We start from the raw sequence: 16,755 nt of genomic DNA, 5'->3' as shown, positions 1-16,755 counted from the left end.
GACACTATCAGAATAAAAACAATTATTTGTGTAAGTATGCACACTTACATACTAGTAAAACGCATAGTAGAATAGGATAAGCTTGCCCAAGAAATTTGTCTGTAGGTTAACTGATCGCCATATATTTAAAACACCGGTTACAACAAGCAACCAAACTGAATTCGATATAAACGTTTGCTTCTGCATTCAGATTGTTGTATTTATTTGGGTTGTAGTAATGCGCAAATTGTCGGCAGAGTGATTATATAATAATAGTGTAATAATATTTAATTCTACATAATATTTCACTGAATCTCACTTATACAAAATGAAGTTGTACTGCGTTTTACAGTTATTTTCAATTATTGTAATTATAATATTAATCCGTCAATTTATATTGATTTGTAACAAATATACACATTGTTATTCATAGTTTAACTTGGGTTAATATGTATTTTAATGAATACTTAAACATGGCGCGCTGACATTATTTGAGTAATACGAGCTATATGTATAAGATTGTTTAGTGGTATTGATTCATTTTTTTTACACTTTCAGAAATATTCATTCATGTGCACAAACCATTTAGTGATAAGCAATTTATATTTTCAGAAAATGTGTCGCTAACTCTCGTGTGCAAAAGGGTTTGTTTTGTCAGAGACGGATTTCGATCGATGTGTTATAAAAAACACGACAAGCCACCGGGAGTATGTCCACACACTAAATTTACAATATCAAATGGTTCTAACTAGAACAACGAGGATGATGTCAAATGAAATAACCTTCTTCGCTGAAAAGGTTTTTCCGGGCTTGATTCGAGCACAGGCGCGCTTGTTAAATCATAGAATCGGACTCTGCGGAAGCAGGTCATTCATTAAGTTGAAATTACCAGTAATGCCTATCGTAGGAGATATTCTAAGAGACTGCAAATTTGATGAAAATTTTGAAGCGTTTCTGTTAGATATTTATTTCTATGTTGGAAACGTCCAAAATTTTACCGAACTAATGCAGAATATTGGCGGTGTATTTAAAGATCAGTTCATTGGACATTATCAAATGGAATTTAGTTATTTTGATCCGCGCTGGTTCGCAGTTAGCATTAATAAAGAGTTGTCAACATCGATATTTATGGAGATTAACTGCACTGCCTCATACTTAAAGAAGCATTCGAATACTCTATTAAGGATGCATCAAGTGGAAAAGCTATATTGCCCGTTAATCCCACAATTGCACATAATTGTTCTAGCACTATAATTATGACATCTTCACCATTTTGTTCACGTGTAACAATTACTCCAAACGACGTTTCTGAGCATTCACCGGTTTCAGGTGAAACATTACTCTCTGATATTAACTTCAACATTGGTAAAACTGTTCTTACCTTTGACTCGTATATTCGCATGTTAAGTGGTAATATATCAGTTTGCTGGGAAGAGTACATGGAAAAACGCTCGAAATATTTGACCAAAGTGTCATCAAATCCTTCAAAAACCAATTCGGTATTTGGCTATATCTCCTTGATATGCTTATCCATATCCATATTATCGCTGATAGCCACGCTTATCGTTTATATAATACTACCAAAATCTACGAACACTGCCGGGCCTTAATATTATGTCATTGTCTACATGGTTACTCATGTCCAGTACGCTGCTGTTTGTTAATAATTTTGTTACTGTTGATATTGAATGGCTCTGTAAAACACTCGGTTTTCTACTTCATTTTACTTTGCTTTCTGGCTTCTGTCGGATGTTCATATGCACGTTCCACATGATGCGAACGTTCACCAGTTTGACTAATCATAGCAAGAATGCCCAAACTTCATACAAAACGTACCTTAAATACGTTGCTGTCGCGGAGATTTCGGCAATCGCTCTTACTGCTTCGAAAGCAATAGTATCAAAGCTAACGAATAACACATTTGGCTATGGTGGTCATCCTTGTTACCTCACCAATGCTCGGATGAACCTGTTCTTTGTTGCAATTCCCGTTTCTGTAATGATGGTGACTGATTTGGAATTGTACATTTTCGTGATTGTGAAAATTATGCGTCTTCCTGCAATGGGCGATAATAAATCCCTCGAGAGAAATTATCCAAAAATATTCATCAAACTATCGACAATTACTGGCCTGACGTGGATATTTGGGATCGTTTACGAGCTAACCGACGTAGAATTGTTTGGATGTATGTTCATACTTTTCAACGCATGTCAAGGAGTTTAGATTGTGTTCTCATTTGTGATAAACAAACGTGTTGCCAACTTGCTTTTCAAAAAAGACCTTCCCGGTGTCTCATCCCACTAAGGAGATGCCAAAAGCTTCACAACACGTGAATTCGTTGAAGGAAAGAGCTTTTGTTGCGATGGAAATCGGAATCCGTAAAAAGATGACATTGTATTGTGGAATCCTGCTTTATTTATTGCTGAACTTAAGGCGGAACTGTAAATAGTTACACATTTTTGTTGTGAGTTTTTGTGGGTATCAGTGTTCGCCGTATTTGTATATTCAACTTAGCAACGTTATTTGGAAATACTTGTTGTAAAACATGTACCGCATTTCATATAGACTTAAATTACTATGTTGTGTAGTTTTCCTAATTAATAGAACAGGGTATAGTGAGCTTTGTGCTCATTTTACACATTGGAAATATAACGGGGATCAAATCTAAATGCAATTTTATGCGTTTCAGGTTTTTTTCCCACGAAGATATTATTTAAAGCATGTGTTTATTATTAAATGTAATTTAATCATTTGTTCTTAAAACGGATGCGTAGATGTATGTTTCATATTGCTTTAATTTCTGTACGACTATTGTTAATGTTATCGTTGTTCAATGTAAATCATCATTTATATTCCGTATTTATGTGACTTGCCAACAGTGCAGTATTCTTTTGTCAAAGTGTGTCCGTAGTATCGGTTGTTACGGTGTAAGTCTTGGCTCTCGTAAATACAGAAAAATACGTACTTGTTACCAATTAGAATAGAGTATACATACATTTGAAAGTGACTAGTTAGTTTGAACTGAAACAGTATATTTAAATAGAAAAACGGTAATAGCAAAATAAAATCAATTTGGCGTACACATAACATAAACATGAAAATGTTTCGCTAAATTTTACAGTTAATTGAAATCGAAGCATATTCGAAATGATTCGTTTCATATTATTAGCTTGTATAGATCGCACAGGCTAATCAGGGAGATCCTTTCCGCTGTTATGTATTTTTTTTTTCATTTAAAGACAGTATCTTCTAAACGAAATTATAATCTAGGCGTAAAGAGTCGTCCTGATTAGCTTGCGCGGACTGCTACTTAAAATGGTATCAGTTCTCAAAAGTAAAGCTAAGATAGTGTAAACATTCTTAAATATATTGTGATTCAAATTATGAGCACAAAATGTATTTAGTTCTTCAAACGTATAGTCAATCATAAAATAACTTAGTAAGATTTAACTATATACTTAGTTTTAGTTTTAAGGATCATATTAACATATAGTTCTTACTACGGTTCCAATTTTGGATCTAGAGTGTGGGCTGAAACGTTGCATTAATTCAAATAAAGTTGTTAGATATTTTAATAGTGTGATGTTAAAAAATGAGCTGTAGATGTGATGTAATGTAAGTAACAATATCACCGGTTTAAGGGCTTTTGTCAGAGATAAGAATGTGACGAAAGTGTGATGTTAAAATGACTTACGCGATATAAAATGTACCTTGTAGTCATTTGTTAAACTATGCATTAGACCCGAAGGGTATTCTACATGAGTGGAACCTGTCAGGCCTAATCACCCTTACTTCACATGAACCGGAAGTGGATATTGAACTGGGTATTCGAAGTTAGAAACGCGAGAACGAATAAATCGCGTTTCGGAGCGTATACCGACAAAGAAAATGTATGTGTTGTTAAAAAGGTTTGTAAACTTTTCTCAACTAGACCTGATAGACTTATGATTCCGCTCTTAGAAGAAGAAGGGGTATATTGTTTTGCTGGCTGGCTGTCGGTAGATGTCGATAGACCAGTCTGAATGTCGGTAGACCAGTTCGTTTCCGATAAATAACTCGTCAACGAATTTACCGATTGGCTTGATACTTCACATGTGCATCGGCCTTGGACAAATTAAGGTTTTGTCGAGGATATTTTAATGGCACTATACGTAATGTAGCTGAAATAGCAAGGGATATATTCATGCAGTAATTTTTTTTCCATTATTTGATGTCGAATAACACACGCAACACTACTGATTTGATGACACGCATCTAAACTCCAGATAGTAAGTTATTCGCCTAATAACTTTGATGAAAAGCATATTAATTCGATTCAGCCAACGATTAAATGTTATCGTTATCTCTGTGTTTTTACAATAAATGCACATGCACTTGAGTTTTAAATATTACGCCCCTCTTTCAAGAGCTGTCGTAGGACAGCTCGATCTTACGTCAGCTCGATCACTTTATCTTGTTTTTGTCTGAGGTTCTCGCCTTTTTTACCTCACCACACTATTTATTTAGTAGACATTATTTAGCTATCAAGTAATTAACTATTTTTCAAATTAGCAAAATTTAGACGAGACTCGTATACATTGATTTTTATAAACATTTACCTGTCTATATTGTGTATTTGCAAATATATAAGTTTACAAATGGTCCCCAATTTTGACGATTTTGAACATAGAGCTACCAAACTTGGCTGATGGTTGATTTCTAAATGGTGAATACATGAGGTTAAAACCCGTACTCTTGAACTACAACTGAAAATAGTTTCAACGAAGGTGGTGTCAGATGGCTTGACCTTGTTATTGTAAATGTAAAGGACTTAATTCGAGATATATTAATTAAATAAATGCATAATGAATAATAGGCCAAAGTCATGTTTAAAGATTATATTTCATAAAGTTGAAGACCTGTACTGGCTTTGTTAAAATATTTTTTAATCAAATGATAAATTAAATTGAAACGTTGAAAAGCATTTTTCTTTGATATATTTTTCCAATAAATTTCTGTTCAATAATTAACGTATTCAAATAAGGATCTTACAAGTGTATTTAGAAATCGAATAAGAAGACATTATAAAACGGAATCAATTTCGTTTGGTATTGCTCGTTCAGACTTCACATCTGCCTGGAGTTTTAAATGTTTACATAAATGTTCATTGACGACAGACTGGGCAGTTCCCCACTGAAAGAAGTATTCGAATACAGATTTGATGATGTATGGAAATTCTATAATTCCATTTAATCACACATGTTTCGTCAATATACTTTTCACGTCTTCATATATATAACGAACACAAAATTATATATTGGAGAAATCAATTGAGTCAGTGGAATCGTAAGACACTTGTTCCATCATATTTCAGAATAATGTTAAAGATTACGTTTTAAGTGTCCTATGCTATTTTTCGGTAACTGCTTAAACACAGATAATGTAATTCTCCACGGATTATTATTTAACGGGGCCTTTTCACATTTTGGTAAATTGACAAAATTGAAAAAAGTTGTTTCAGATTCGCAAATTTTCGTTTTAGTTATGATATTTGTGAGGAAACAGTAATACTGAACATTTACCATGCTCTAAAATAGCCATTATATGCCTCTTTTGACGATTTAAAAACATGAACATTATAAAGCGTTGCAACGCGAAACGATTTAATAATTTGGAGATTTCTGTTGTTGTCGTTGTATTTTGTGAAACTACGAGGATTGCTTATATAAAGTATAAAATACATCCTCCATTGTGTGAGGACGGATGGCCGAGTGGTCTAAGTGGTAGATTTTTTAGCTATGACTCCAGGGGTCAGTGGTTCGAGCCCTGCTGAGGGTTACTTATTTTTCTTTTTATAATTCTATTCTTGATTTTTTTTACTTGAGCGTTTTATATTCAATGTTTACATAAATCAATATAAAGCATTTAATGACAAACTTCCAAACATGCCAAAACTTGTGAAAAGGCCCCTTTAAAATAGATCATTGAAAGCAATGAGGACAACAAAGAGACACCAAGATACTTTTTGTAAGAAGTGCATAGCTTAAATTGATCTCCCTAAGTTATTAAGTGAAAAAAAAAATTAAGATAAAAACTTAAACGGATACTTTCATATTTTTCTTTTGTTGAAACGACATTTATTTTGTATAAATATAGTATGTTTTTAACTAGAACTCTAATACCAACGATGACGATGTGTTGGATACTTGCCAAGTTATTGAGAATGTTCTAATTCCATGTTTGTTAATTAACAAATCGACCGCGTTATTACAGGAAAAGTTAAACACATTTAGAATACAAATCTTAGAAACTGATAGAAGTCCTAAATATATCATTTTTATATACTAATTTTGATAAATGTGGTCAGGGAATTCAGACGTATTGAGTTGTGTATAATAAACTGTGATGAAAAAAGGATTAATCAGTTCTATATTAAATGAAATATTAAGTGTTATTACATGCTTTTAACAAAACATAATTTTATAATAAAACTGCACTCGCTGTTCCACATTACTAACAATAAAATAAAACAGATCTTAGAAAGTATCTAAATGAATTGCATTCAAAATTGATGCTGTTCCTGGGGATAAAGCATCAAATAACATGATCATTACGTGACGTTTATTTTATATTCAATTATCAGTCAATGAATTATCTCATACAACATCTATCGCTGAGTTAAAAAATATTGTAATGAAATCATATCTGAACACATAACGGAATGTAGTCGACTATACTATCTCTGCCCTGAATTCCAAAACTCCATCAAACTCTCATTTATCTCACAGCCGGACTAATTATATGTCCTATGTTCTGCTATTCATTTTGAGAAAAATAAATAAATATTTGTGCCAATGGGTAAATGTGCACAACGTTTAGCGGACTTACTCGTATTATGCTGTGAAAGAGATTTTATGCCGAGCCATAAGAACTGCAAACAATTCAGTCAAAGCTGTAACAAAACCCGAAGATATATTGATGATGTGCAAAATTTAAATTATCCATATTTTGAATAAAAAAATCATCCCAAATAACTTTAAATAAATAAATCTAATTCTTTAAGTATTGATGTTTTAGTTTTTCAAATCTACACCTAACGATAAGTAAAGGCGGCAAAGTTAGAAAATAGACTTCATTACAAACGCATTTTGATAATGTTGTTATTGCTAATTTCCCTAAATTGGATTGTAATGTTAAAAAGGCCTTCCTATGGCAAATATATATCCTTGTTAGTTCGCTGTTCGAGGGCCTTTTCATGGGTAAATACTTTTAACATACGTAACCTTTTTCTATGTAATACATTATTAAAACATGATTATTTATTTCACTGTAAATCTATATATATATTAATATTTCAAATAACGCGACTATTGAAAGCAACGCTATATATATATATATATATATATATATATATATATATATATATATATATATATATATATATATAAAATTGAAATCGGCTACTATATCTGATGGTATATAGAATCTGCAAATATTTATAGGGCTAGCAGATAATGTATGTAACGTTGGTTTTAAAGGTCCGCATTATTTGTAAAAGTTTTTTTATTAAAATCATTTTTTGTACACTTGTTATGAGGGTTATATTGAATAAGAGTATTTTACACTTATTTGTGCATTTACACACTCTATTAATACTCCTTGCTGATATTCATTACCATTATCTTTTATTTGATACCATGTATGAAACTGAGTTCTGGAATCTTTTTTTAAAGCAAGGTATTTAGCTGACAAGTGTACTTATTTCTATTTCAGCGTGCATTGAAAAGTAGAAATTATATTGCCCTGTGTTTTCTTAATAATTGAGCCATTAAATAATAATAAGTATATACAATTATTTTTCTTATGTATTGCTTTTGAATACTAATGCTATGATGTTAATTAACACATGTGCGTTTTGTGAAAATTCTGGGTCAAGCGTGAGGTTCCGGACCACTTTAAGCGGTTAAGACCAAAATGCTTTGCATTAACCGTTCCAGTACCCATTCAGCATGAGTTGCCCAAATTTAACCACATTTGTTTATCTTTTATTTGGTACAACTTTTAATATTAGACGCCAATCTTGCTGGCGTGCGTAAAAAAGTCTTGTATTTTATTTTTCCACTTTTAATGCTACATTTAAGACTCCGCATACATAGACGCCCATCTTTTTTCATGTTGCAACGTGAATAAGTATACTAAAGGGACTTGTTAAAATTTGACTGATTGACAATTTAAAAAAGTCAAATAAAAACAAATGATGTATGCACTATATTCAATCAAACGAAATAACAACCGGGGATGACTAGCGTCGGCTTGATTTCATCCCAGGGTGACATTAATCGGCTTCTAGTCACCCCTGTGTTACTTGTGGGCTATTTCAGGTCGACAATGACCCAATGAGCTTTATTATTTGATAGACATTCCTCTCACTAATATAAAAGCGTTTACAACGATTTAATCGATAACGTAGCAAAACATATATAACCCATATAGCATTAAGACTACCATCTATTGCATCGGTAATATTTAGGGTCCTGGTTTCAAACCCCACGTTATGATTTTTTTTTTTTGTCATGTTCGTAGTTATAATAGTTATTCATTACAACTATAAATATTAAATTTATGTAAGTTAACTCATTTAATGACATTTAAAAAAATGAAAATCAGTAAACAATTTCATGTCATGAATTTTGTTAGTAATTAGACGATTTTACGAGCTTAGGAATGTAAACGCTCACACTTTTATTCGTGTTGGCTGAAAATTTCGGAAAACACTGTACCATTGGTTATGTCATATTATTTGCAATTAGAAAATAAAAAATATAATGGTTATACAATTTTTTATAATATAGAATTGATAAATGTAATTGTAAATATGAATATGTATGTTTTGTGTCAAAATTGTTCTGACATGACATTATCTGGAATGAATTACACATTTCGTTTTTATTTATGATTAAATGTTTGTTTATTTAAAACTTCTTACTTCGTAATAAAAAAGTTATGCCTCGTTGTTCAAAAGAGGGCTTGTATACGCATTAAAAAATCGTCTAAGAACTTTAAGCGCATGAAATACACAGCCTCCAGTGTCAAGCAAGGTCAGTGAAGTGTCCCGATCCGTTTCTGATATACGTTTTAAGATACCAACACTCAGTGCAAACTTTACTTTATGTAAAGCAGACTTGCTCTGTCACATATATTTCGGTGCAAAGAGTGTAATGATGACTTCGTTATTTGTCTCTATTTAAAATCAGAATGAGGTTCTAACGGACATGAGATAAAGTGTTCAGGGAATATTATTTGTCACTTCACGTCTGATAACCTACACAAAATGTCTACACTTAGTTCTGTTATTTGCGTTTATCTTTAGATTTCATGAATGTTAATTAGCAAATAAAAAGTTGATTGTGATACAGCTCATGAGTTGAACGTTTGTTTAAAGTTTTTGTAAATTTTCTGATGAAAAGCTTTATCAGGATTTTAAGAAAGGCACATTCACCGGGTTAACTAAAAATTTAAAACAACCGCACACATTGATGTATATATATATATATATTATTGTTCAATATTTCCTTTATCCGGTCTACGTTGATTTTATAAACGAGACTGAATGACTATTTTAAAAAGAACAATTAAATCAAATGAATTTAGTGTTTAACCTAGCCAGTAGATATATATAGAATATATTGAAAACATAGGGCTGTCCGGCTAGCACATTGTTTGGTAAACTAGCTTCCAACCTAGGCGACCCATGTACATTTCCCGTTCCCGGAAGCATGTGAATTCGGTTGGTGGTCACCTAACCGGGCATGTGGGGTTTTCTTCGGGTACTAAAACTACCCCCAACAACACAAGACCATACCAAAATTAAGAAATGTATCAGTAACAATGAAATAGCTGGAAATTGCAGCTACATTTTTTAATTCGTCCCAACTTTTGCGAGTCTAGTTAGTTCATAATGTAGAAGTGCTGGGGCTCACTCCGGGTCCACACATAATGCAGCCTGTGGCTCGGAAAAAACTCATAAACTTCGAAATACACACTTTTAAACTTTGATATTCGTTCATGTTTACAGAATATCCAAAATATTTTTAATAAAAATTTGTCGTAAATAGGTCGTGCTCATCATTTGCCGATGCCACATTTGCTATATAGGAATAATAAAGAAACAGAAGCATTATCGGGATAAAACGTTTTCACTACCATCCGATAGTCTTAATTCCAGGCAAGTTACCTAATGCCAATTCAATACAGGGACATAAATACAATATGTCAGACTTACAAAACATTGGGGATTTAAACTGGTTAAATCACGCATCAAATCTCACACTAAGCCCAGAATTAATCACTCACATACACGTGTACATAAAAATTAACTTCAGATCATTATTATTCAAATTACAAACCACACGCAAGATAATTTAAATTCTATTGAATTGAAATTTAATTTCTGAATAGTAAACTATGCACCAGGTCAACAGACTATATCTGAGGCAAGATGAAATGAAGTAAACACACATATTTACTAAATTTCTTATTGATAACAATATTTCAGAAAGAAGTATATCATAAAAACCAGATACTTGTAGAGCTACATCTTCATATTATTTGCAATAAAGCGAAAACTAGTAAGGATTACACAAAATTAAATCCACATAATAGCAGAGGTTCTATAAAAAGTTGATCGGTTATAATGATCTGTTATTCACGACCGGAAATTTCACTAATATTTTGATAACAGTAAATGGGTAGTGCGTGTTGAAGTTTAATATCGTGAATTTAATTTTCTTAAATTATTGTACATACGCAATGTCTGACAGAAGTGAATTATTATATTTCCAAAAACCTGGCTTATGAGTTAAATTGCTAAAAGCTGCATTTAAACTCATGATTGAGTGATCTGATTGAAGGCTTGGTTCAATTTCAGTTGATTTAAAGTGTTGCAAAATTCTGATGTGAATAAAAACCAATCAGCCCTGGCCAGTTGTATTGGATTTGATTTACGCCAGGTAAATCATATTTTGACTGGTTATGTTGTCCAAGAGGATCTACAAGAGTGTTATTTAATTAATTCTAAGACTTTATTTCGAGCCTTTTTATAATTTACATTTGTGTAATTAAAGTTATCTAATATAGAATATAAAACTAAGTTAAAATTGGCCCATATAAAGTGCAAGAAAGTTACCATGCGAATCAGCAACAGATGCTTGTATTTTCTAATCTGTTTTATTGGATATTAAAATTCCCGTTCCGCTAAAATTAGATAAACAATAGCCAAAAAGCATTCAGATCCACATTCCGAATAAACGGTATCATATATATCAGCCGTAAAATGTGTGTCTTGCAGACAGTATATATAAGCATTTGATTCGTTTAAGTGATTAAAACCCTTTAGCTTCTTTAATTTCCAATTTAAACCTCTACAGATTAAAGAATCAATGGTCAGATGTCTAGTTATTTAGTAAAAATAGGTTTAAAAACGACAATTAAATCCCATGCCTTTAATTGTATTATACGTAAGCCTGATAATTCTACTGAAAAGATGGATACACATAGGCAAAAAACAACTGGGGATTCAAAAAAGGAAATTCCATAGAAATGAAGAAATAAAAAGATATAATCAAAAAAGTTAAAACAAAAACATCAACATCAAAACGACTGAGAGACATACAAAAGTGCGCACTTTCGTACGTTGTAAAATCACAAACTATTGGGGTTAACTGTCAGACGAGTCGGAATAAAAAAAACACGTGTGAAGAGGTACCATTAAAAGAAATTGTGTATACAATACATGAGTATGCATATATTAAAACAGGTTCCCTACATTTTGTCTTTTAAATTAACTTACAGTAACTTTGTAAACAATATGGTTACAGATGAATACGTATAACCATATATTAAATAAGTTTCTACATTGTATCTTATTTGACTGTAAAAGAGACTGAAGAAAAAATGAGCATTACGTTTGAACATTTAAATTGTAAATCAGAATAATGTTATGAAACTTATTTCTAGAGGCCCTTAGTAGCGATTAGCCTATACATGGTTAAAATGTTCAAACGCTTCCCGCGAAAACAAAAAAGGAAGCAGTATCAAAAAGTTTTATAGTAAAATTGAAAACGAGTACTCATCATAAAAAACATGGTTATGTACTACAATGAGCCTTTAAATTACTGTGTATGTTCCCATATTTATACGTACATAAATATATACACACATACATATGTATACATTATATATTCATAAACATACGATAATGTATATGCGATGAAGAAGAAAAACATTCAGGAAAAATGAACTTCAACATTTAGTTCATTATTGGAAAAAAGAACTACCACATTTAGTTCTCTGTACAATTAGGTACACGTTCTAGAAACACACTAGCATAAAATGATTATCAGTATTTATACGTATAAACATCTTAGTATGAGTTGGTGTCAACATTATTTGAAGATAACACAACCTCTAAAAAAATAAGCTCTATATTGGCAAAGATAGTTACACTAAGCTTATTTGGAAGGCAAAAGTTTCACATTTTATTTCTTAACACTGTTAAGATTTTATGTCATTCGAATAAATGAATTAAGAGATCTCTATGTTTCAACATCTTTTTTTAAATTTATTTTCTTTGATTCTTGTTACAGCAAAAGTTTTTATTTAAATACTCTCTTTCAACAATTAAAAAAACAACTTTGATTCCAATTATACTAACACATTTGTTAAACCTCTTATAAGTATTCATTGTTTTGTGTTGAAAATACAATTACCGTCATTATTTTTGTAATTACATTACTGAAGAAAGGAACCCTACAAGCTTAGCTATTGTTCCAGTCCAAAAAGTTAATATGTGTGTTACGTGTTTTCTAAACAAATGCTGGAAAAATATCTTTAAACAAAAGATATACTGACATTTTAAAGATATCCACAATCAGAAATGCTTAAAATGTTCATGGCATGTTTAATAACGCTTATTGTAGCTTACTCTACACGTCTAATAACACTTTCGATAATTGAGAGAAAGAATACAATAATTTAATTTGAACTCATTGAAAAACTGAGCGCTCTATGAAAATAATAAATCCACTTATAAGTTAATATGACATCAACATCATTTTTTTTATGATACATTTCAGAAATTTCCTTGTGGGGCAGTCTTAATATAATAATACTGTTATAATTTCACGCCATTTTTCTCTTCTTGTAAGAATTTACATCGCTTTGCCGATAACAATGTTTTGTTGCACGGAAATAATTCTCAAAGCCTCGTTGTAACGAATGTCAAGCATTCGACGCTGAAAGTTTAAGGAGAATGCAATGGCCGCTATAGATGTAAAAAAAAACCTGTTGCAGGTCAGTGAAATATTTCACCCTCTTTTGTAATCGTGGCACATCATAAATTGAAAACATCAACTGATCGAACAATCGATGTAGAGCGAATATCAAATTTCTGTACAAAATCATCAAAGGTTGTATTCGTCCTGTCTGCAATACATTTTAAAGAGTTATCATCAGTTCCGAACTGCTGTTTATATAATTTTACCTCACAAACCAAGATAGCCTTATTTATTGTTGTCCCCGGCATACAACCTTGAAATGAAGTTGATGCTAAAATAGCAACTCCAAACTCTCGTTTTTGCAGATTTTTTCGCTTTTCATCCAGGATTGTTCTTGCTAAAGATGCCATGGACCTTACCAGTGGGTCTCTTTTAAGATCTGGTGTGTCGTTTATAAGCTGTGTGATCAGATCTTTAAAATCATACTCATGAATATTTCTGTTGTTGACAAGAAACAGTTTAGGGGATTTGAAGCCCATCTGCACAAGCTCTTTTATTGTATTTTCTCGTAGAGTATAAATTATCTCTGCTTCTGTGCGTTTTCCACCAGAATTCATCAAATCGTTGTTGACATTAAAATCTACCTTAGACCTTACAAAATAAAACTTCTTTTCGAGATTACAAATTTCATTAGCTAACCATGCGTCGTTTTCTTTAAATCTTGTCGCCGAGACCAGAATGAAAAAGTCGTATTTCTGAACATTAAAGATGCTTAAATAAGATTTCTTTGGGAAACGTGGAATTCCTACACCCGGAAGATCCCAAAACACAAGGTTACGGTTTTTAGGATAATGCTGTTTTTCTGTTGTTGTCTCTTCGCTTCCAGTCTTTGCATAAAATTCATCGCCCGGTTGAAGTCCTCTTATCGCATTAATGAACGAGGATTTCACTGTCCCAGATTCTCCTTTCTCGGCTATGTCTAATTGCACTTCCGTCCACTTATTTAAATCAAGATCGATGTAATCACTAAGATTAGTCACTCCACCTTTCCGTACAGCTTCTTTAAAATCTCGTAAATACTCTGTATATTCGGAAATACATTTGTAAGAGTTTTTACTTATTTTTTAATAAAGTTAATAATACCGACGTCTTAGAAGGTTATTAAAAATATAGATGTGTATATATGGAGTTGTCATTTGATATTGTAATTAAATGGACGAATTTCGATATTGTACAAGTAAGCGAAAGCCTTCTCGAGGTTAATAAAATATATGTTGATGATAACTCGTGTTAGAGCCATTTTATCAAATATTTTTGAAAGACAAGAATAAGTGTGCAAGATGGCAACTATCGGAAACAGATTTTAGTGCTATACCGTTACCTTATTTTATGTGATTTTTATTTTGAGCAGCAACGACATTGTTCTGATTGATCCAAAGGCTAACCCAATCTAAGTTTTCAAGAATGCTACCTGCACGCAAATGTTCAGTACAAATTATCCAAAGATTTGACTCAATATAAAAAAACACTTATTGATTGACAGTCGATTCCTTATTTTATTATCAATGACTTTCATTTAATTTTATCTTCATCAAATCACGACTAATTTCACGGAAACCGTAATAATCTTCTGAGAAAACATAATTCGGATACATACCGCGATATGTAAATAATCATACTTAACTTTAACAAATTTAAATGTGTCGAAGAAAACTGAAGAAATACACTTATATAAAGGAATGTGAGGACACATATTGTGTGCACTCCCGCAGTATTACTTTTATCTTCTTACACTGATGTGTGGTTTGACAATGATAACACACATGTTCATACGGTAAATATACGACTAACACGTGAAAAAACACAATAGTCAAACTTTTGTTTTCAATTTAATTATTTAGAAAGGTAAGTTTCCAAATTTATTTCAAAGTCAGCATTTACGCCGACTATCTTTTTAAAAGATATTTCTTGTTATATTTAGTTGTTTTTATATTAGGTTTTAGCGATTATAAAGCATTTATGTTGTTGTCTATAGAATACCTGTAATATTTGGTGATCTCATGTTCAACGTTTAATAAATTGAGAACTGTGAATAAAAACTTACTTAACCTTCTACTATCGCGTTAGTAGCAATTCTTCAAAAAAAAATGTTTTAAAAAGTTATTTGAAAAAAGAACCACTTACCGATGTGTTTACTGTCGTTAACATTCATTTGAGAACCCCATAAACTTACGTGATCCTGCACCTTGGTTGTTAGCAGCCGTGAATACAAAAGATCGCCGCTATCTGTTGAGAACAAAAAATCGTGTCCCAGATATATCAAATTTAAACACTATGTAGTGGCACGCACTTTTAACGAGGTTACGAAACATTCCCACTTACTTGTTTATCAGCAGTAGTTTCCCGCATCTATTAATAGCTTCAGAGCGAACAACTAAAAACCGTACAAATTCAGTATAAAAAGTGTGCATACCTGCTTCCTGTTTGGGATTGTCCACACAGTCAGATCCACTAGCAAAACCTGCAAAGGTTAGCCTTTTAAGCATTTCCGTATACATTACTAAAACCTGTGTGTATGCAGTGTGTAAGTCTAGCTTTGAAATCGAAAAGATTATATCTGCAAAAGTCAGGCAAAAATACTAACAATTAAAAAGAAATATTTAAACTTTAAGGAATTAATTCGACTTATGTCGATGTATCAATTTATATATATGTATGACGTCGTTTCCTAGCAACAGAACGTAAAGTTGTTACCGCCGTTTTGCATGCTCATTTAACACATATTTTGCGATAAACAATTATTTAATTTTGAAGTTTAACCAAAACCTAAATAATTCATTCCGTGAAACGATTATTGTATGCATTTTCTTTCGATTTTCAATGTTGTAAATTAATCTCCGCGTATATATTAAATAACACAATAGAGAAAAGATCGACATTATCGATGTACGGCTTCCCATGATGTATTGTTATGTGTCCAATCACGTATATATCATGAAATATAGTTTTGGCCAAATGTGATCAACAAAAGATTTTCTCATAATTAGAAGGTAGGCTATGACTTACGCCCGCATCGTTTACCTAATGTGTATTAGAATTGATGATATTTTTTTCATCATTTTTTTAAAATAAAATTAATACAAACAAAACATGATTATCTTACGAAAGTATAAGAATGATTTGATAAAACCCCACAATATTGTGTTTTTGAAATGAATTATGTAACAGGATATCCCAAACATTTTATAAAGAGCGTTTTAAGCTGAATGCATTCAAGAAACTAAAAAGGTATGTGATTAGATTTGTAAGACAGAACTCGCCACTTATCAAATTCTCTTTTTTTCAACGAGTTTTTCGGCTATCCGAGTTTGATTCGTCATATAACACACACTCATAAAACGAGCTGAGAAGAAAACTTTCATTTTGACAGATTTATTTAAAACTCGTTCCCAGCCACAAATGTAAAAAATAACTAGATTACATATATTTCTATCAGAAAAAAACACACACAGCAATGCGCGGT

The 16,755-nt window shown here is 31.9% G+C and overlaps 1 protein-coding gene across 1 annotated transcript in view; it reads right to left on the bottom strand.

Moving 5' to 3' along the window:
• LOC127849818 (metallophosphoesterase domain-containing protein 1-like) overlaps window positions 1-15,778 on the bottom strand; it is a 50,388-nt gene extending 34,610 nt beyond the window's left edge. Inside the window, 1 exon segment of the mRNA XM_052382571.1 lies at window positions 15,706-15,778. Within this exon segment, the coding sequence (XP_052238531.1) occupies window positions 15,706-15,778 (73 nt within the window).
• Window positions 15,779-16,755: the final 977 nt, after the last annotated feature.

Source organism: Dreissena polymorpha, chromosome 11 (genome assembly GCF_020536995.1).
Source record: "Dreissena polymorpha isolate Duluth1 chromosome 11, UMN_Dpol_1.0, whole genome shotgun sequence".
Lineage (NCBI taxonomy): Eukaryota > Metazoa > Mollusca > Bivalvia > Myida > Dreissenidae > Dreissena > Dreissena polymorpha.
Note: the sequence above shows the minus strand (reverse complement) of the source record. Positions and strands in the feature narration are given on the sequence as shown.